This window comes from Pollicipes pollicipes, unplaced genomic scaffold (genome assembly GCF_011947565.3).
Source record: "Pollicipes pollicipes isolate AB1234 unplaced genomic scaffold, Ppol_2.1 Scaffold_5724;HRSCAF=6776_pilon_pilon_pilon, whole genome shotgun sequence".
In the NCBI taxonomy this organism is placed as follows: Eukaryota; Metazoa; Arthropoda; class Thecostraca; order Pollicipedomorpha; family Pollicipedidae; genus Pollicipes; species Pollicipes pollicipes.
Window position 1 is genome coordinate 26830698 of NW_023596746.1, and position 22509 is coordinate 26853206.

The following is a 22509-nucleotide window of genomic DNA, read 5'->3' on the forward strand; positions in this document are numbered from 1 at the left end:
GACTGCCGGCGCGCCGCGCCGACGGAAGGAGCTTGACGCCGTTCGCCACCGCCACTACGGCTCCTCCTGCTCCTCCTCACCGGCCACTACAACTGCAACCAGCTTGGAACGGGCCGCAGCGTCAACCGACGGCTCCCCGGCGCTGTCGCGGCCGCGTGCCCAGAAGCCCCTCACGCAAATCACGTGTTTGCAATCGCGGGCTTGTGTTTTACGTAAGTCTTCTAGTCTCGCCCACACGAAGCCCTATATTTACAGCCCCATAAATTACCTACACGCTGGGATCGGACACCAGCGACCATTCCCTCCACACCCATCCACAACATGGTTCATGAGAAGCCTTAGACACGCGACAGCAGGGAGGAATGCCACTGCGGCCGGTGCTACGCCCTCTCACGGCATCACATCACCCCCGAGCGTGGAAAGCCCATCCTCACACAGAACGGGCGGCGGAGGAGGACAGACCGTCGAGCCTTCGTTCTCGCAAGATGCTCAATGCATACAACACAGCCGGACGACTCTGATACCGACAACGCCCACAAAAAACACCAGCGTCGAGACCGGCGGTTAGTGTACTAGGGGGAGGATCGCCGGGCGCTGAGGGGAAGAAGGCGGTGTGACGACTGCAGCCGCGCGTACACACACACACACACACACACACACACACACACACACACACACACACACACACACACACACACACACACACACACACACACGCACGCACACACACGCACGCACACACGCACGCACACACACAGCACACGCACGCACACGCACCACACGCACGCACGCACGCACGCACGCACGCAGCACGCACGCACGCACACACACACACACACACACACAGGCGCTTCATGAAGCGCGCCGCGACAGGCAGTCTCGGCAGACGAGAGACGACAGACGGTCTCGGGAGACGAGAGACGACAGACGGCCTCGCAGACGAGAGACGACAGACGGTCTCGGCAGACGAGAGACGACAGACGGTCTCGGCAGACGAGAGACGACAGACGGTCTCGGGAGACCGACTGTTTCTGGCGGGTGTTGCGACGTCCAGGAAGGAACGCGCGCGCCGGAGACCGTTCTGGGAGGCCCCAGCCACCTCGGATTGGTGATGACGCCACATTGCTCCAACGGCCGCTCGTCCAGGGCGCCGCGCCATCGCGGCACCACGCCTTCCCTGCCGGGCACGCCGGCGGCCAGCCCGTCGGCGCTGCCCCTATGATGGCGGCCGACGCCGCCGCCGACAACGGGGCGGGCCGCTGACCCCGGTGCCCGCCGGCGGCCACACCGAGAGCCCGCCAGCCGTGTGAGGCTGGCCCGCCGCCTGCCGGTCAGACCGGCCGCGGGTAGCTTCACCTCGGCCTGAGCTAGTGCCGCAGCATGACCAGCTGCATGACGCAGTTGTATATGAGTCGGCTCGTGCAGTGCCGTGAGTTATGCCATATAAAAGCAGTCCCCGATAACCGATGCCAAAATTGTCCCGCACCAAATCGCAGCTTATTAGGTCATAAATACAAAAGGACATGACACAACTAATTGAATACAGGGAGTTATGGCGGAAGGTCTGTTTTGCCTGGGTGCAGTTCAGACAGGCACACTAGAGCCTAGGCCAGCACAGGTACGCTAAAAACCCCGCAGAGCCGGGTCGTCGCCGGCAGTGGCGTGGCGATGACTCAGGGGCGCGGTCATGGCATTCGTGCACGCTGCAGCGCAGTACGGCACGGCGGCCACCGGGCGCCAAAAATAGTTACATGACGTACCAGCTACCACGATGCCGTGTGGACACAGATTGTTCGTGACGACGAACGAAAAGCCACCTATGTTGTGTAACTGGCGTTTGTCGGGAGCCACTGCCGACCGACGTCAACTGGCTGGGCGCTCGCTGAGACATGCGCGGCGACCCGGAGTGACCAGCGGAGCTGACTGGGATTAGTCCGGGGCGGCAGGTCAATGGCTGCAGGCAGCGGAGAGACTCGGAGAAGGGGATGTCAATAGAAGTGACAGCACGCGCCAGGAGTCCCCGAGCGACAGCACGAGCCAGGAGCACCGAGGGACAGCACGAGCCAGGAGTCCCCGAGCGACAGCACGAATCAGGAGCCCCGAGCGACCAAGCGCGAGCCACGAGCCACCGAGCAACAGCGCGAGCCCAGGAGTCCCCGAGCGCCACCACGCGCCAGGAGTTCCCGAGCGACAGCACGAGCCAGGAGCCCCGAGCGACAGCACGCGCGGGAGTCCCGAGCGCCCAGCACGAGCCCGGAGCCTCCAAGAGGACGGCGTCCGCGCTAGTCCGAGGACGGGGAGGGGGAACACGACCGCTCCCAGCCGAGGAAGAACCACTGCAGAGCCGCGCAATGCCCGGCTTGCAGGCGCGGTCTCGTCCGGCAGCAGCCGCGAACCCCACATCGCCTCGAGCTGGCCGTCTGACGTACACCAGCACAGCTCGGGCCAAACCCACCCCAGCCGATGTCAGCGCTGTTTTCGTTGGACGGTATCGGGCTCAAGTACGGGGCAAACAGCGAGCCGCGTGCTCAGTGACCCCTGCCGACGCCGCTGGCGATGTCGTGACGCAACACACTGTCTGCCCGCGGCTCGGCCTGAGGTCACACCCGCGTTCCGGGCATATCCCGACGGCCTGGGGCGGCCCAGGCTGTCACGGGGCCCAGCAGTGCTCAGCCGCGGCGACACCTCAGACAAGGGGGAAGGGGGGGGGAGGGGGCACATCAGACGCCGGCGGGCTGTCTCAGTCATGCATCTGATCGATGCCAGTGAAGTAACGACTGAAAATCAGGGAGAATGGAAAACAGATGAAACGCTAAAATAAACCCGGCGAAACCGATGACGCTGCTCCGGTAAGGGGTTTCCGCATCAGTCACCCAGCCGCCACAGGAATGACACACATCGGACACGCTGTGCAGACGGGGAGCCCTGCACATCACGCCGCCCCGCTCGCTCGTTGGACCGCGAGCCCCGGGCCCCTACGAGGGTCGACCGCGAGCCTCGGGCCCCTACGAGGGTCGACCGTGAGTGTCGGTCGCGCCGAGTCCCCGTCTCCGGGCACGCTGGACACGCTCGACCCGGGCGGCGAGAGAGCGGCTGAAGCCAGGTCAAACAGCGCGGTGTTGTACCTGGGCGCCAGGCGCTGGGCGGCCGCGACCGGGGTCGGCACGATGACCGACTGCCTCCGCGCGGCCGCGGCCCGACACTCGGAGACGCCGCCCACCGCCGGTCGGTCCCGAGCACGTGCCACACACTCTCAGACGTTAGCTCGCTCCCAGCGGCGGACGAGTCCCATACCTTCCCAATTACCGCCAGCCAATCGGCGGCGGCGTGACCGGCAGCTCGGCCCGTGCACGTCAGGGAGTTGGCCGCTGACAGGCTGGCCGTGCCGCCCGTCCGGCGGTGCCAGTGCTCATCTGCGGGGCGGGGCAGCTCGGCCCGGACGCCGTACATAGCCGCGGACCGCCGGCCGAGCCATGACGCGCCTGCCAGCAGCCCGGAGCTCCTCATTTAGCCAGGCGCGAGCCGCCGGCAGCCAGGGCGCCGCCACACGGCTTCAGCGCTCCGGAGAGGCGGCTCTGTTTACAGCTGCGTGGAGGTCACACGATGCAGCCAGGGAGCGGTGGCCAACCTCCGGCCCCGCGGCGCGCTGGTGGCTGCCGGCCGGCGGCACCAGCGGCCGGCGGTGTGCCGACCGCTGGGCGCGCCAGCAGACTGCTGGTCGTTGAGCCCAAGCGGGTCCTCCCCTCACAGCCGGCTGGTGAGCCACTCCGAAGCCGGCCCTCCCTTCACCGAGCCGGCGACCCCATCATTGGCAGACGGAACCCCGTCATCCCATCCAGAGCAGCCGCTTGATCAGACGGAGCGGCGGCCTGACCATCCCGAGGAGCAGCCTGACCAGACGGAACGGCAGCCTGACCAAACGGAGCGGCAGCCTGACCAGACGGAACGGCAGCCGACCAGACGAGTGGCAGCCTGACCAGACGGAACGGCAGGCGACGCCTGACCAGACGGAACGGCGGCCTGACCAACGAGCGGAGCCTGACCAACGGAGCGGCAGCCTGACCAGACGGAGCGGTGGCCTGACCAGACGGAGCGGCGGCTGACACCCTGACGCGACAGGTGGAAGCCACGCCACTGCGCGCAGGCAGCACCCGTCCCAGCTCCATTCTTCGCCGCCCGCCGCCGCCCCCTGGCGACTGCACGAGCTCCAGGTCTCCCCCGTCTGCCCTCCCCTCTGCACGAGCCTAAGCTGTACACAAGCTTCAGCCTCCCCCCTCTGTCAGGACCCGCCGCTATCAGTGCTGTCCGCCATCCGCCGGCCGTTTGAATGCATTGGCCGTCGCCGCCGACAATCGTCGCCGGTCGTTCGGCGTGCAACCGGCCCGCGGAGCCCTGGGCGGCGTCCCCGACGGCCGACCCGCCGTCCGCTAGATGGAATGTGCCAGACGCGCAAAAAACGACGCGCGCGCGCTTGAAAACAGTCGAAAAACGACGCGGCGGCGACCACCGGAAGTGTGACGGCGACCGGAAGGCCGGCAGACCGCGGCAGCCCGGCAACAGGCGGCGAGCGCGGCGCGCCGGCAAACGTGGCGCGCACGCTCCGGCCGCGGCGCACCGGCGCTGCACTCGGCGGGGAGTCGGTCCGGGGTCGGTTTGAAGCTCTGGTCGGCGCACTTGGGTTTCGCCCCGGCAGGGCGCGGAAACCGGACGGTGCGCATCAATCGTCGTCTAGGAAATGCGCTGTTCGGGTGTGGGTAAGCATGTTGGCTAATGCCCAATGTATGTATTTCTAGTACAGACATTACCCACAGGACAGCGTACATTCGCTGTCTCTGTGTAATGGCACGGCCAGCACTCGCCGCACTTGTGCCCCGGGACGCCGACTGGGGGCCGACACCTGTGCCCCGGGACGCCGACTGGGGGCCGACACCTGTGCCCCGGACACCGACTGGGGCCAACACCTGTGCCCCGGACGCCGACTGGGGGCCGACCTTGTGCCCCCGGGACTGGGGGCCGAACACCGGCTGGGCGGCCGACACTTGTGCCCCGGGACAACCGACTGGGGCCGACCACTTGTGCCCGGGACACCGACTGGGGGCCGACACCTGTGCCCCGGGACGCCGACTGGGGGCCGACACCTGTGCCCGGGACGACGACTGGGGGCCGACACTTGTGCCCCGGGGACGCCGACTGGGGGCCGAACCTGTGCCCGGACAACGACTGGGGGCCGACACCTGGCCCCGGGACGCCGACTGGGGGCCGACACCTGTGCCCCGGGACGCCGACTGGGGGGCCGACAACCTGTGCCCCGGGACGCCGACTGGGGGCCGACCTGTGCCCCGGGACACCGACTGGGGGCCGACACTTGTGCCCCGGGACGCGACTGGGGGCCAACCTGTGCCGGGACGCCGACTGGGGGCCGACACCTGTGCCCCGGGACGCCGACTGGGGGCCGACACCTGTGCCCCGGGACGCCGACTGGGGGCCGACACTGTGCCCCGGGACGCCGACTGGGGGCCGACATGCCGGACCTGTGCCCCGGGACGCCGACTGGGGCCGACACCTGTGCCCCGGGACGCCGACTGGGGGCCGACACCTGTGCCCCGGGACGCCGACTGGGGGCCGACACCTGTGCCCCGGGACACCGACTGGGGGCCGACCACTTGTGCCCCGGGACGCCGACTGGGGGCCGACACCTGTGCCCCGGGACGCCGACTGGGGGCCGACACTTGTGCCCCGGGACACCGACTGGGGGCCCGACACCCCCAATAGGCGGGGGAGCGGGATGTTCCCAGCACTCACACACAGAAACAGAACCCCGGCACGCATTAGTACGAGGGAGGCGGCCGGAGGAGCCGCATTCTGGTGCGCCCAACAACGCCTGGAACACCTGGACGGTGCCCAGCGGCAGCCACGGGGGAGGTCACCTCCACTGACCCCTCCCCGAGAAGACGAAACCGGCGTGAACCCACTGCTGACACGGAGCAGCGCTGTCGGCCGGCAAAACAAAACGCGCGACAAGTGAGCCGCCGCGGCCGCCGCGGCCTCACCAGCTGGGGCTCGTTTTCAGGGCGGCCCGCTCGGTAAACAGCGCTATCACGGCCGCCGCAGCTCGGACACGTACCCCGTCTCGAGTGACGCGCGGCTGGGTGTTTTGGCCGGCTCGCCGTGCGCGCCTGTGAGCCGTTGCCGGCGGTGTCGACGCCAAGTCCCGTCCCCCTCCCTGACCGTCAGCGGTCGACGCCGAGTCCCGTCCCCTCCCTGACCGCCAGCGGCGGCGTCCGCCGGTGCGCGGCAGATCTGGCCCCCGCGGGTGGCGGAGGGGGCGGGGGCACCAGGCTGGACCGTCCAGAGGCGACGGCCACTGGGCCTGGTCGGGTCCAAAACCAACAGCGCTCGCGGCGTCCCTGGCCTGAGGCTCTGACTCACGGGTCGAAGGCGAACCGTGAATCAGACGGGGCGCCGCCAGCCGCGCCGGGACTCGCCAAGGCCCCAGCGCCCATCCTCGGCCCGGCCCCCGATCCTCGCCCGGACCAGGCCCGCGCGTCACTGCCCCGACACGGCCCTGACCTCTGACGGCGCCGACCCCGGCCGAGCGAGCCGCAGTGAGCCGCAGGCGAGGGAACGCTACACACGGCGACCATTGTGTGCTGGAGGCTCGACCCCCTGTGTTGATGTGATCAGACGGGGCGGGGTCGGGTCGCGCAGCTGTGCGCCGGATGCTCCACCCCGGCGCGCGGCACGCCTCACCAGCTCTGCACGCTGGCGGACGGGCTGTGACGGCGCCGCGGCCGGCCGTACACAGGCGGCGAGCGAGCGCTTCGGCGCTGCGCCAGTGTCCCGCACTGCCATAACCGCTGAGGTCCCTCTCCCGGTACCGAACGTATGCTCACGGGAACTGCCGCCCCGTCGCTGGTTCGTGAGGCGGCGGTTCGCATCGACGGTGTGTGTGTGCCGACTCTTCCCAGCCCGAACTGTGCCAGGCCGCGCGGGCGGAGAGGAGGAGGAAAGGGTCTCTGAGTTCGAACCTCTCACAAGTGGATCCCGGATGAGCCTGTCTCGACGACGCCTTATCCCCCTCCCACACTCGACCAAATAACGGGAAGCGCTCTCACACCCGCGTACGTGCCTACCAAAGGACAAATATGGCACGTGAGGGCGGACAACCCCTCTGACGGCCGCCCAGCTCCCGTCTGGTGTACCGCAAGGCGTGACGTGACGTGACGGCACAACGGCACGAACGTGACGTGGGCGGGAAGCGGCGCTGGCCCCCGCCGGCGTCTCTCGCAGAGGCCCTCGTCGACCCTACCCCGGCGCTGTCCCCACATCCGGTACCAGCCCCACAACACGGCGGCGCGTCCACAGCCACGAGATGCAGCACGACTAACCGCCGCCTGCTGGGCGTGCCAGACGACCGCAACCGTCCACCTCCGCTGTCCCGCCAACCTGGACTGGGACTCTATCCCGACCTCCTCCGCACCCGAGGCACGCCCGCCGTTTCCACTCTCGAGCCCGGACGCAGTCCTCTGGCACCGGGTCCCGACCTCAGGCCCCCTGCGGCACGGACGCCGGGGAGGGGCGACACTTTAATCCCGGCCGGCAGTAATTGGCTACACACCACCCGCAAACTTGCCCTGTTTTCGTGCAAAGTTAGCGAAGCAGACGGGTTGATGAGTCCATTTCCCTCAGATACGGCCAGATTGCGCGCGTAAACAGCCCATCAGCGTAGATAACGGCATAAAAATCGCGCGCCCGGCAGACAAAGCCCGCGCCAGGCGTCAAGTGGAGCACGCACCGACTCGCCGGCGCTCAGAGCCCGTACCGACTTGACAGCGCGCGCCACGGCAACGGCAGCCGCTCGAGCCAGCGCTGGAAGAGCCCAGCTCCCATAGACAGTCACGAATGCAAGCACCAGTCGAGACGACAGACGGCTGTGCAGTGGAACTCGGGAGACAGTGGCCCTCAACAAAAATCACAACTCACAAAGACAATGTTGCACTATACCCGGCGAGCCATCAAACCCCAGCGCGGTAACTACCGGGAAGCAGTCCGACTCGGGCGTCATCACTGGGATCCATACACCATAGCTGTCGCACAGTCACCGCGGCCCCCATATACCATAGCTGTCGCACAGTCACCACGGCCCCATAAGCCGTAGCTGTCGCACGGTCACCACGGCCCCATACACCATAGCTGTCGCACAGTCACCACGGTCCCATACACCATAGCTGTCGCACAGTCACCACGGTCCCATACACCATAGCCGTCGCGCAGTCACCACGGTCCCATACACCACAGCTGTCGCAGCCACAACGGCCCCATACACCATAGCTGTCGCACAGTCACCACGGCCCCACACACCATAGCTGTCGTACAGTCACCACAACCCCATACACCATAGCTGTCACACAGTCACCACGGCCCCATACACCATAGCCGTCGCAAAGTCACCACGGCCCCATACGCCATAGCTGTCACACAGTCACCACGGTCCCATACCCCATAGCCGTCGCACAGTCACCGCGGCCCCATACACCATAGCTGTCACACAGTCACCACGGTCCCCTACACCATAGCCGTCGCACAGTCACCACGGTCCCATACACCATAGCTGTCGCACAGTCACCACGGTCCCATACACCATAGCCGTCGCACAGTCACCACGGCTCCATACACCATAGCTGTCACACAGTCACCACGGTCCCCTACACCATAGCCGTCGCACAGTCACCACGGTCCCCTACACCATAGCTGTCGCACAGTCACCACGGTCCCATACACCATAGCTGTCGCACAGTCACCACGGTCCCATGCACCATAGCTGTCGCACAGTCACCACGGCCCCATACACCATAGCTGTCGCACAGTCACCACGGTCCCATACACCATAGCTGTCGCACAGTCACCACGGCCCCATACACCATAGCCGTCGCACAGTCACCACGGCCGTCACCGTCAGAGTGGCCTGCTGCCTCAGCAGCCATGGAAGGCATCGAGCAGACGACTGGCGCGGACGGCTCATCGTGGGGCCTGGCGGAGGACAGTCGGCAGATGCCGCCTGTGGTTTTCGCCAACGTCGCTGAATGACATGCCTGAAGGCACGCGCCAACATCGAAGCCAATATTCGACTTTCATCGCATGCGTATCGGGCTATCTAATGCAACATCGAGGCTTTCCGACCGCCGACCAAATGATACCGAGCACCTGGTATGTGCGCTCCACAACCGTGGCGCCCATCGGTGTGAAAGACCATTTGTCAGGCACCTCCGGCACCGCACTCCTTCGAACGCGGCATGTTCTCCACATCCCGTGCCCCCCTGACATGTCTGACATGACTGTCCATAAGTCCATATCACCATGGCAACGGGGCGTGCCGCCGCCAGTCCCTGGAAAAAATATGTAGCTCCTACAACCGGCACACGCACGTACGCACGCACACACGCACACAAAGACGCACTCCCACACCCACACACAAATACCATATATCCTCGTTTGCGCCTATAAATACGTATAACGAGCGACCCATGCGGCCCAGGCGGGTCACGTGGTGAGGCGACTGCGCTGCGTGCCCGAGCGCCACGTGGCCGCCGACGGCGTATCGATCTTACGGCCGTCGGGCGGCCGCTGCGCCAAAAACAGACCGCCATCACCAGCTCGTCGTCGCCTCGTCGTCGCCGTCACGTGCGTGTGGAGCCGCACCTCGCGGGAGAAGGCGAAGGAAGCCGTGCAGTCGGAGGCGCCCGGGGCGGGTCACGGCGGTTTCGAGGAAACGAAAGGTCACGGGCCGTAGGGAAAGATCACATGTCACATGAACGTGACAGATCGCAGGGCAGGAGCAGGGTCATGGCCAGCGGAAGTGTCATGGAGCAAGGGTCAGGGCCCCGGGTCACGGCGTGAGGTCCGGGGTCATCGGGCCGTGACGGATCGCGCGGAGCCATGAGTCGCTAGCAAAGGCTCGGGTCGCGGGCGGAAGGCGAGGCCTCGAGTCGCGCGGGAAGGTCACGGTCGCGGACACGTCTGGAGTCATACGAGTCGGCAAAGAGCGGGTTACAGACCGGCCGCCGGCCGCCCTCGTCCCCGGTCTGCGTCCTAGAGCGGCCGGGAGTCGAGAGACGACGGGAGTGTGTCGTGTGATGGCGGCGATCCCCAGCACGGTCCAGCGCTCGGCCGCGCCCAAGCCGACAAAGCCCACGTCGAGTCCGTCAAATCCGCCACACCGGGTCACGGTCCGGCGGTGAGGTCAACCCCCCCCCCGCCCCCCAGCCCCCGGCTGAGCGACCACCAGTCCGCAGCGGACGGCGCCGGCGAAGCGCGGCCAGCGGGCGCGTACAGCTCACAGCCCCCAGGACAAGCACCGGCCGACGGCGTGACACCGCGTGTCAGCTGGGGTCGGCCGCCGCCGCAGGTCAAGGTCAGAGCGCCCCGGCTCCGGCCGACGCCGAGCTCCGGTCACGCTGAGAGCTGCCGCCGGCCGGGCCACCCACCCGGCCCACTCACAGCTCGTCCGGCTCGTTCTTGATGTAGCCTATGATGCGCTGCAGGATGCTGCGCTGACCTGGCGGAGGCGACGGGTCAGCGGCGCCACACGCGGACGGGTGCCGGGACCGGGCTGAAGCTGAGCCGCGGCCGCTCGCGGACGGGTGCCGGGACCGGGCTGAAGCTGAGCCGCGGCCGCTCAAAGTTCGCAAACTCAGCGGCCCCGCCGCCGGTCGGTCCGCGCTGCGCATGGCACAGCTGGATCAGGAGGAGCGGAGCCCCGGAAAGCCGTGGCAGGGTGACGCAGCTGCTCGCCGCACGACGGCACCAGCGCGCCAGCAGCCATCCCCCCGCGGCGTCCGACGGCCGGGCCGCTCCGGTGTCAGTCAGCCCGGCCGCGCTCGGCGAGCCGCTGGGACAAGCTGACGGATGCGGCCCGCCCGGCAAGCCGCTGGGACCAACACACGGAGGCGGCCCGCTGGGACCAACACGCGGAGGCGGCCCGCCCGGCAGCCGCTGGGACCAACACACGGAGACGGACCGACAGCTGGTGAGCATCGGACTGCGCTGTCCGCTCACACAGCCGCGCTGCATCGCCGCGTGTGTCAACGGGGTCAAGCCCGGCCCGGCCCCTCGCGTCCCGTCCCGTTCCGCTCCTCGCCGCGGCCCTCCCCGCCGGCGGGGCCGCCGCACGGCTGCCCGTCGGCGCGCCGGCCCCGCCGCTCGCGGCGTCAGCGGGAGTCTAATGGCCGGCGGGCAGCGGTGACCTTGAGCTGTGTGTCAAAGTCAGTGGTGCGGCCGGCAGATAACGAGCGCTCCGGCCCCTCCGGCCGGCGACCAATCGGAGCGCGCGGCACAGCGGCGGCCGTGCAGGGGGCGCGCCGGTGGAGGGGAGATGCAGAGGCGCGGGGCATGGAGGCAGAGCGGCGCCGGTCGCAGAGTGGATGTTGAACGGTCAGAACCAGGGCCGCGCAGGCACGGAGGAGAGAGGCAGGAGTGGGGAGGCCGACAGGGAAATTGTGAGGTACATGGAGGTCTTCAGGACGAAGGCGCAAAAGACGGCGGTTGAAGAGGTGGGCACATGGGTCCACACCTTTGGAATATGCATATAAGTAAATCAATACATTAAGATATAGATGCATATTAAACGAAACCAAAGGAACGTAACGGACGCTTGTTGCGCCAGTATTTACGGCAATCAGCGTCCACCGCAGACCACGCTATCGAAGTATGAGGGGCTGCCCCGTGTACATATGCATAATATATATATATATATATATATATATATATATATATATATATATATATATGTACACATATACATATATCTGTATATTAATGTTTATACATACGTATGCATATCTATGCACATATCACCCAAAGCGATCTGTTAAAACTGTTGAGGTACATTCAGCATGAACCGGAGAAGCTTCCCACTCCCCTCGTCAGCTCATTGCCCGCTGGTCTGAACCGCAACTTGCATCTCGACAACGAATTCGCCATTGGTGTTGTGCCTGAAAAGCAGCAGTGTTGAGGCAGCCATCCCGGCTCCTTTGCTGATGGTCTCGTCTAATGTCTGCGTTCCATGAGGCGGGTCAGGTGAGCGCCCCGGTTCTGCGTGGAATGTTACGCACTTGAAGCGGACTGTCTTTCGCATGATCCCGGGCTTGAAAGGCAGCGCGCGAGGGCGCATCTAAAAAACGGGCTGAACCACGCCCACGTTGCGGCCCAACGGGCCCAACGGGCGGGAGTGGGCGTAGTGGCCGAGACGTTGGTGCGTCGGACTCCCACATGGGGGAGGGAGGCCGTGTTCGAATCCCGTTGCGTCCTGGGCCCTTAGCGCTAACATGGCCAACGCAGCCGCTGGCGCTTCATAAAAGGAGACGTGGCAACGTGCATCATGTTGTCGTGACAGAAACTGACAGTAACTGGCGCCCCAGCTCGTACAGCCATTGTTGGCAGCGGAGATATCTAACGATGCTTCCACCGCCCTGTGTTACGAGACCCGGGCGTCTTCGCCGCGCTATTGGCTGCGAGGGAAGGCATTCCCGGTGAGCAGCGCTGGGCGACGCCGGCCCATTGTGTCTGTTGTCGTCCAATGCTCCGCCGACACTCATCAGTGAAGGGGTTTTCACCTCCGCCGCGAGAAATGGCTATTCAAGTGCCGCCGGTACCTGTCCCCTGTTCTGCGAACGCCACTGGTCAACAGCGGTCCACGTTCCACCCGTGATCTCGTGCGTGGACCCGGCGTGTCGTCCCTTCAGCCCGCTCCACCGACGTCCCGCCACCCCGACCCGCCTCGTCCACCCGGCGGCGCCGCTGCCCGGCACTCCCCGCCCCCGCCGCCGCCTCCCCGTGCCTCCCCCCTCCCCCACACCCGCCAGCGTCGCCTTACCTGCCATCGGAGCCGCGTGGTCGAGCTCGGCGGCCGGCGCGGCCGCCAGACCAGACGGCGGCGTCTGTGACGTGTCGTTAGAGTTGAGCGAGTCCTCGTCAGCGGTGGGCGTCGACTTGAGGCTCAGCGCGTGTAGCGGCGGCAGGATGATGCTGCCGGCGGCGGGCGGAGGATCAGAGACAGGCCCGCGGCAGGTCACGGACAGGGACGTAACACGGCAGCACACCGCAGCTTCAGGCACTCGTCAGCTTCACGGCAGCTTCAGGCACTCGTCCTGGCCGCCTCTCAGCTGGTCGAGGGCTTGAGAAGCTGAGCGTCAGCAAGATGTCATGCTCGGCGAGCAATGCAGTGGACTGCGATACCGAAAGAGTTGAAGAAAAATATGCATCGTATTGGAGGGAATTCTACACTACTCCTGATCCCAGTTCGGACGAGACGAGAGGAACGAAACAGGACGAAACGAGACAGGACGAATCTAGTCGGCTCCACCTGAACCCCTAACTGGATGCCTTGTCTGAAGTTGACACACGACCCATTCGCTACGCTGCGCCGCGCACAGAGCAGCGACTCGAGGCGGTCTCGTCGCGGCCGCCAGCTGACCACCACCGGCAATGCTCGCCTCGCCTCCCCACGGCCGCCTCGCTCGCCACCAGCCGCCAGCGCCGGCCGATTCTCAGAACAGGAAGCCGCCCAGCTGCGGCCAGCGACGTCCCCACGGGCGGCACAGTCCCGGCTCGGCACCGACGTCCGTGCCGGAAGCCTCCGAGGAGGTCAGAGGGGACGCGGCAGGCACAGGGCGCAGGATGGCTGAAAAGGTGGCCGGGATTCGACGCCGGCCGGCTCACGGTGGTCAGCAACAAAACACGGCAGCACACGGCGAAGCTCCAGCAGCGCGGCATGTGCCGTCGGGACGAGGTGGACTCCTGCCCGACGCGGGACAGTACAGTACCCAGCGCAGCAACGTCGAGGTGGACTCCTGCCCGACGCGGGACAATACGGTGCCCAGCGCAGCAACGTCGAGGTGGACTCCTGCCCGACGCGGGACAATACGGTACCCAGCGCAGCAACGTCGAGGTGGACTCCTGCCCGACGCGGGACAATACGGTACCCAGCGCAGCAACGTCGAGGTGGACTCCTGCCCGACGCGGGACAATACGGTACCCAGCGCAGCAACGTCGAGGTGGACTCCTGCCCGACGCGGGACAATACGGTACCCAGCGCAGCAACGTCGAGGTGGACTCCTGCCCGACGCGGGACAATACGGTACCCAGCGCAGCAACGTCGAGGTGGACTCCTGCCCGACTCAGGACAATACAGTACCCAGCGCAGCAACGTATCCGCGGAGGCGGGCTCATCGCAGCGCCTGACCCACAGCGACAGCCTCCGGCAGGCCACACCACGGGCCGTCTGCTGTAGGGAGTGCCCGAGCGCGGCTCGCGGTCCGGTGCAGCCGGCGCCAGGAGCCCCGTCACAGCCGGACGAGACGCCGGGCCGCTCGCTGGTGGCCAGCAGAACATGTCTCCATACCGGCAACACAGGCATGCGGCAGCACGTCCCGAGCTATCTGTTCTGCGCCCTTCCGTTGGAGCGACAAGGACGATGAGACGGTTACCTAAGTCGGTGATGTGGTGTTTCCTGTGGTGTGGTACTCTTGTAATATATATATATATATATATATATATATATATATATATATATATATATATATACATCGCGGCAGCGGTTTCCGCGCACATTCATTTTTTCCTATATATCTAGTCCGGATCGTGCAGTACTTGGCGCCGCCAGCGCGATGGCAGCCGCACTCCAATCAGCCCAGAGTATGGGCGGGGATCGGCATGCGATTCAAGAAATCTCCACATCGTGGCTTTTCCAGTTCTCGTAGCATAACGGACAATGCAGAACACACGAGCACAAGCAACGTTAAATAGCCCAGCCCGGCCCAGCATCGCGCCACAACAAACCCGCCAGCCCGCACGGAAATGCCTGCGTGACGTCACGGCCCCCTGGCATCTGGCGTCAGGCGGTTGCATGCACTGGCGGCTCTACACACGGGTGATACGGACGGGCTACGTGTGGAAGGGGCGGGGTGGGGGAAGGGGACTCTGGCACATGCGACTGGCTCGGAACGGCGCGTCTCAGCACCAGGGCAGTAGACACAATTTGCGGGCGTTTGGCGACCTTAGCAGTTGGCTGATAGGAAGTGTGCCGCGTTTGGAATTCGACTCGTCTATATTACGCCAACGAAGTGTTTTTATCGCGCCCGGGACCTGCTGTAATTTCTGGGTCATATGCAGCGATCATTCTGGCCGCAAACTGAATGCTTTTTCATTCTGTTTCGTGTTTGTGAGCGCACCCCCCCCCCCCCCTTTCCCCGATACTAAGCGGCGGCTTCAAATGTGGTGACGGCCCGAGCCTTACATGCTATTTACATCGGCTGATAATGCATTGAAGAACAACGTCCACTACGTCCTATGTGATCAGGTACATGTAGGATGCTCTGGGTCGGGTAAGTTTCCAGGCCACGTGTGCTCATCCCAGGTCTCAGAAAACAAGCGGTTTGCCCAAATTTGCGGACATGGCTGTCCGTCTCGTGGCGCAGGCCCGGTCGGCAGCGCACCGGTCGCCTACGGCGGTCCGGCGCCTTACACCCCCTCCACGGCCCCTGCGGATCGATCCTGGTCCCGCCGCGAGCCCGACACCGCACCGCGGGGGCGGCCGGACGGCGGCGGCCGGCCACGCCTGTCACGACTGGGGCGCTCGGGCGGCCGCCACGCCACGAACGGCGGCCGGAACGACCCGGGGGATGGACCAACAGCAGCAGCGCCCGCCCGAGCAAGCTACCGGTGGGACGCTGTCACGGTTGTCAGATCGTTGATCAACACAGGAGGTACCGCCAGATCTCACCCTGGTGAAAACGGACCTGTACAGGCTCCCATGATGAACGCAGGCCCTAAAGCCTTTCGGTGCGAACCCGGACTGCCCAGACCACTCCGGTGCTTATGGACGCGCCCCTCAGGTCCGGAGCGAGCCGAGAGCACCGCCACCGCAGCCGGGGCCAACGCAAAGGGCGGGACAGGCTGGGAAACAAACTGGAAGGATCTAAATCACGCGCCAACGGCCGCCGCGCCTGCCGCGGGAAATGCCAGGGTAAACAGATACCAGATGATGAAAGAGCGTGGCAAAACCCTTAATCTAAGCGTGCCACGGTGTCTGCGGGATGCGGCTTCGAACGAAAGCCAGGATGTTTCATCATGGTCCTTGCATCAGGTTTCCTTTTTTCGTCTCCGTTTCGCCCCTCCCGGGTATCTGACGCACATTTTCGTGGGAGGAAGGGCGGGGGGGGGGCCGACTTTACAGAGAAGGCTTCACCACAGTCCCCGTTGAGAGGACGGCCACATCTAACCAACCGCAGGAGGGCGTTCAGCGGACACCCTGGCCACCAGCAATGCGGACTCCCGGCCGGGACGCAGGGAGCGGCGCTCACTCGCTGTGATGGTCGTCTTCGGCCGGCTCCGGACTGGGCCCGCCGCTGTGACCGTTGGTGCCGTTGGTGTGTGCCGGGCTCGAACCAGTCGACATGGGCTGCTCCGGCTCCGGCTCCGGCTCGGGCGCTGGCTCGGGCGCTTGCTCTGGCCCGCTTGGTGGGGCAGCGTTCGCCGCGTTCATCTCCGACTCGGTGGGAGCGGCCTGAGGGCACGAGACGGTCGAGTCAGCGGGAGCCGCGCTCGCCTGATAGTGGGCAGGAGCGGGAGTCACGTTCATTTCAAACTCATTGGGAATCTACTGGGGACACCGGCCGAGTCGGAAGGGTCATGGGAGTCAGCGGGAGTCACGCTCACGTGAGACCCGGCGGGGAGGCCTGTGCACTCAGTCGGCGGCATCAGCGCGGTTGCTATTTGGCTCCGTTTCCGTGAGGCGGTATGCGACCGCAAGCGCCGCTGGAAGCACCGGAAACAGCACCGTTCTGCTGCACAGGACCGCTCAATGCATTTCCACAGAAAAGCTCATTCCGCAGCCAGCGCGCCACGCTAAGCCCAATCAACGACCCAACAACGCCACCACCGGTCGTGGCGGCTTAAGTTCAGGCTGTGCATCACTCATCAGGGTAGAATCCACTGCGGACGAGACCGGCAGAGCGGCGCCGCGTCGGCGCTGGCGCTGGCGCCGGGGTCTGTCGTGACTCAGCGCCCACCTGAGGGGCAGCTCGCCCCTCCGTGTGATTCAGCCGCGCCCAGCCCCACCCCCGCCCGCCAGCGGAGGGCGCGCCGCTCCACCGACGCCGCCTGACAGGAACATCCACAGCCGTGGCGAGCGTCTAGAAAAGCGTGACGCCGCGCGCCACAGCGCGCCGCTCGGCCGTGGTCTACCATCTCATCGGCGGCAAAACCAGCCATAATACATGTCCAATCAGTGCGGTGGCCAGCTGCCGGCATCGTGTCCCAGTCCGCCGCACCAGACCAGCCCAGGCCAGGCCAGGCCCAGGCCCCGAGGTCCTGGTCTACCGCCACGGCACCAGCGTACACTGCTCCCCCCCCCCCCCGCCCCGGAGCGCACCAGCGACTGTCGGTCACCAGTCACGTCCCCAAGGACCAGTCCCACCAGACGCGAGTCGCCTCTTAGCGCGGACACACGCGCCAGCCGGAGCTGGCAGCGTTCGGAGAAGGCGCCAGACCGAGTCAGAAACAGCTGACCGGCCCGAGCCACCTCTCGGACGAAGAGCCGTACCATCCAGCGGCGGCGGCGTGCCCGACGACAGGGGGGGGGGGGGGGAGGAGGCTACCTCTCCCGGAACGCCCGGCAGCCAGCCACGGCGGTGGGAGCGGACGCCTGCAGAGCGGGCCGGCCGGAACTAAAGTCGGCGGAGCGCCGGGGCCAGCACGCCCTCGGCTCCCACCGACCCCGGCCGCGGGCGGCTGGGGCGCGCTCCTCCGCCACAAGTTGGCCGACGCGGCCCGGCGCCGCGCGTCATCAGACTCTCCCGGATCCCCCGACCGCCGGCGTCGCCAACGGGCGGCGCGCCGAGCCCCGGCGTCACTCCTGCCGGCTCACGGACCACCAGTCCGACGGCCGCGGACGAGCGAGCGGACGCCGGACGGCGCACAGAGCTCGCGACTTCATCCCGCGGTGCCGCTTCGGTGCACGCAGCAACAGTAACGCGACTCAGCTCCCGGCGTCAAACGGACGGCCCTGGCCCCCACCCCCATCCCTCTGCCTGGAGAGCCCCGGGGTCACGGCACCACAGCGGTGGGCGGCGGCGCCAGCCGTCCCCGCACGAGACGAACGTGGACCGGTCGACGGTCGCCGGCCGGGCCCGGCCGTTCGCACGGCGTCGTTAGGGTCGCACGGCGCACCTTGAAGTGTCACGGCTATTTTGGACGGCCTGAAGCACAGGGCCACTTGGGTGGCGTGCTGCGAACACTTGGCCCTCCAAACAAGGCACCATTCAGGACGACAGATGGCCTTCGTTTGCTAACAAACTCCGCTGCTCCATCGCGCGGTGAGACAGTTTTGTCGGTTATCGACGGCTTTAGCATATAGCCTCTGGGACCTTCAGGGCGATGCAGTATAACTGTACGCGGGTAACCCTTTCACATAAGCCTAGTGTGAGTGTTCAAACAAAGTCAAAGCTAGGGACGGCTGTACAGCAACAGCCAACGCAAGGATTTGGGTGGCCCGCAACAGTCACTACATTGAACAGTGCATGACGAAAGTTACGAAAATAGCCCGAACATCCTAAACAGGCCTGTCATACTAGAATGTCCGGCCTTTCCGGCCACCACCTGCGTCAGCACGCCCACAACATAGCACGGCAGCGCGCCTTTTGTCGCTATCCGTTCCGCGGGGGACGCCGGCCGGGTCCCGCTCCGCGCTGGCCGCCTCAGACGCGGGCCACCCCGCCGGCCTCGACTCAGCAACCGCTCCCCAGTCGCAGCAGCGTGCCGAACGGAGCGCTGCTGCGCCGCTGGCCCGGCGCCGCGCACCGGGCTCGTGTTTGCAGACTCGCGCTGCAGCGGCGGGTGCCGACGCGTCTCGGTTAACTCGGCGATAGCGGCCGCCCAAACAGGAGCCACGTGCCCGGGACGCGGCTCATAAACAAGGCCGGTCAGCAGCCCGGCGCTCGGGGCGGCGTTCAGGGACGGCAGTGGGCGGGCGGAGGCCGGCGGTCGGCGGGGTCCCCGGCCGGGTCACAGCTGACGCGCTCTGGCTGCCATGGGTGCATGGCAGGATGAACGCGTGCAGCACGTGGAGACCCGCGCGTGTTCTGTGGCGAGTGCTGGATGGCGGTGGTCGTTGGGAAGCAGTGCTGAGTTCGGAGAGAGTGTGACGTCACAGATCACCCCAGGCCCCAAGCCCCCCACGCTCAGAGGTGTGGGTTAGGTCACAAGGCACCACCGGCAGGCACTACTGACGCCAGGCTGGCAGGATAGCATGGAACACCAGCGAATGCGAATATGCCCAGCATGGAGCACCATGTTGCCAGCGAAAGCCCGTGACATACCAGAGGCAGGTTCATCACCGGATCACAACTGCAGACAGCCAACCCGACACACCCAGGCAAGACAACGATACTGGGCAGAGGGCCGACAAACCTCGAGAAGTCGGAGAAGATAGCCGACAGAGCCCGAGGAGGCAGGGATAGAGGGTCGACAGAGCCCAAGAAGTCGCGGAAGAGAGCCGATAATGCTCCAGAAGGCAGGGCAGAGGGCCGACAGAGCCTCATAGGGCAGACCATAAAGCCAACAGAGCCCGAGAAGGAAGGCTAGAGGGTCGACAGAATCCCAGAAGGCGGGACAGGGAAACAACAGAGCCCGAGAACGAGGGAAGAGAGCCAACAGACCCGAGCAGAGCCGTCGCAGTGCCACTAACCTCATCCTCCCCCTCCAAGCCCTCCGTCTGTGGAACCGTCGAACGCGTCAGCTCTCTATCTCACTCTCTCCACCACACAGCGCCACACACACCACAAACACACCACACCCACACACACGCCGCGGGCTGGGTTGCCGCCACCAGACTGGTTGGCAGCACATGGGTGAACCGGCATCGAGGCACGCGGCATCTATCAGCTTCCTGTCTGAACGAGCAGATGGGAGCCGCACCAGTCCCACTATGGAACGATTTCCACTCCTACGGGCATTAATATTCAGCCAAACGGCAGTATCTGCTTGTTGCCAACGAGCGTAAGAGACAGGACAGGCCTACGATCGGAAGGGTCAAGATGAGATAATTGAAGGTTCGTGAAGCAAAACCGAAATGGGTCTCAGCTTCTCCTATGGAGTCATCACCAAGTCACTACCCATGCCTGCGAGGCAATGTCAAGTCAACCAATAATATCGCCACTCCGCGCCATTCAGCGCAGCACACAAGTGAGCGCTGGTGACGCTCCGCTCCAGCGAAGTCCAACGCAGGGAACCAGCACCGCCCGCCAGCGACCAAGCTTCCGGTCGAGATCACGGGGTCAGCTCGTGAAAACACGGCTCCCAACCTGAGCCACAGAAACAGCGACAGGCTCACCGGCAGCCTTGTGGAGGGTCAGCCCAAACCGCACACCATCAGGGCGGGCCAGCAAGCCGACGGTTCCGAACCGCGAAACGCCGGACGGAGATCAAAACCATTATCCCGGCGTACCGCCTGTCGCCATCTCGCACCATCGTTCCCCTCCCCCCGGCGTCTAGAGGCGGATTCCTTTGACACCCGGTCCCTCTCCAGCCGGCGCCGGCGCCGGCGCCGCTACCGCTACCGTCACGTCACGTCACCGCACCCACCTTCTCCTGGGCGTTGTTGTTGCGCGTGCGGCTCATGATCTCGGCCACGCGGCTGCGGCGCTGTTTGCGCTCCGCCTCTTCCTGGCGCAGCTTCTCGGCGGCCGCCAGCCGAGCACGCTCCGCCTCCTCGCGCGCGGCCGCCTCCTCCAGCTCGCGCTGGCGCCGCTGCTGCTCCTCCTCCAGCCGCGCCTGCTCCTCACGGGCGCGCTGCTCCTCCGCCTCCTGAGGAGGCCGCGTGCCTCGTCAGGCTCACACCCTCGCTGCGACAGCGCGCACGCCCGACAACAGCCTGTCCTGTCAGCTGTCACACTTACTGGGCTTCCGTTTCAGAGCAGTGGCCGGCTCCCGCTCGGTCGGGGTCACAGAGCCCAGCGTTACGCGCGGTCGGTGAGAAAGCAGGTCGGTTCACGTACACTTAATTCTCGTCCATACGGTTCGATAACATCAAGTTCGCCAAGTGGCACCGAGCTGCCGCCACCCGGCGCCAGGCCGTCAGCCCGCCGCACCTGGATGGCGCGCTGGAGCCGCTCCTGCTCGGCGCGGCCGGCCTCCTCCATCAGCCGCTCCTGCTCCTCCATCTCGCGCCGGTGCTGCTCCTCCTCCAGCCGCAGCCGCTCCTGCTCCTGAAGTCGCTCTTGCTCCAGTCGCTGGCGCTCCAGCTCCGCCTGGCGGTCGGCCTCCTCCCTGGCGCGGCGTCGCTTCTCGGCCAGCGCGGCGCGCGCGGCCGCCTCACTCTCGTAGCCGGCCCGGCGCCGCTCTCCCGGCGTGCCGGCGGCGTCTGCCGGTCAGGTCGGGTCAGGTCAGGTCAGGTCAGGGCAGGTCAGGGTAGGTCAGGGAACGCCAGGGCAGGGAAGGGCAGGGCAGGGCAGATCACGGCAGATCTCGCTCTCGCACCCGAACGGTGAGCGCAATTCCAACGTACCAGCGACGTCCGCCGGGGAAACCAGGTCAGGGCAGGCCTTTCTATCGTACCGGCCACACTACCCGGGGGGTAGGGGTGGGTTCCGCCCGTCGGCTCAATGTAGCAAGAAACAGTCGGCACGTACGCACCAGATTTCTGACCTTGCTCACGCGCGTAGCGCAAGAAGTGGTTGCGTCAGAATTTCTTTTGTAATCGATCACTTGCCAAAACAAGGGCTCGTTGGAGGGTGACCGGGTCGACGATCATGATGAAAATAATTCGGGCTTGCTTGTCAGGCGTCACCAACGACGCTACCTTTCTCCGCACAGTGCGATGAGTGGTTGCTTCAGCACGTCTGTCCCTCCCCTCCAATGGAATGTCCCGGTGAAGAGCCGGCGGTAGCGCCAGGAAAACGAAGGCAGCCCCGCGGCCGTGCTGTTCAGCGCTCTCAGGGACCGTGACGACACTCGGGGGTTTGGTTCGGCACCGCGGGGGTCACGGCCACCGAAAGCTCGACGGTGAAATGATTCAATGCCACATGGTGAAATAAGCTTAAGGTTCTTCCATTTCGAGGAAATCTGCAATCGCCACGGCGTCAGCACGACACGCTGTCACTAATCCGCCGGCTTGTTTCCTCTACGTAGTACTGCAAGACTGCGCCAGTACCACATCGTGCATGCAAACGTGGAACACTGGTTAATACGACGTCCACTACTCACTGTTCCCTCGATCACGTTATTCGGTTGTCGCCAGACCACGAAAGTTCGCAATTTGATGACAAAGCAAGATTGCGGTAATGCACGCCGCTAATAGAGATCAACTTCTGATTCGTCTCAGCGACATCCTGGAGCTGTTAGCTGCTAGCGCAGCCAACCTCATGGCCTCTTCCGCATGTCAGGATTAGCGCCCGTAGCTGGGGAATCTCTCGCGCGACCCCGCAGCCATCTCCGGAGGGATCACGCAGACCGACT

The 22509-nt window shown here is 65.5% G+C and overlaps 1 protein-coding gene across 1 annotated transcript; it reads right to left on the minus strand.

The window, feature by feature from the left end:
* Positions 1–20: 20 nt before the first annotated feature.
* LOC119103264 (GATA type zinc finger protein asd-4) lies at positions 21–20798 on the minus strand. The gene is made up of 5 exons (XM_037226727.1): positions 20638–20798; positions 19742–19768; positions 16359–16561; positions 12872–13023; positions 21–104 (listed from the first exon to the last, which is right to left on the minus strand). The coding sequence occupies exons 1-5, from the start codon at positions 20671–20673 to the stop codon at positions 55–57; spliced, it is 468 nt and encodes a 155-aa protein (XP_037082622.1). The 5' UTR covers positions 20674–20798; the 3' UTR covers positions 21–54.
* Between the last annotated feature and the right edge of the window lie 1711 nt (positions 20799–22509).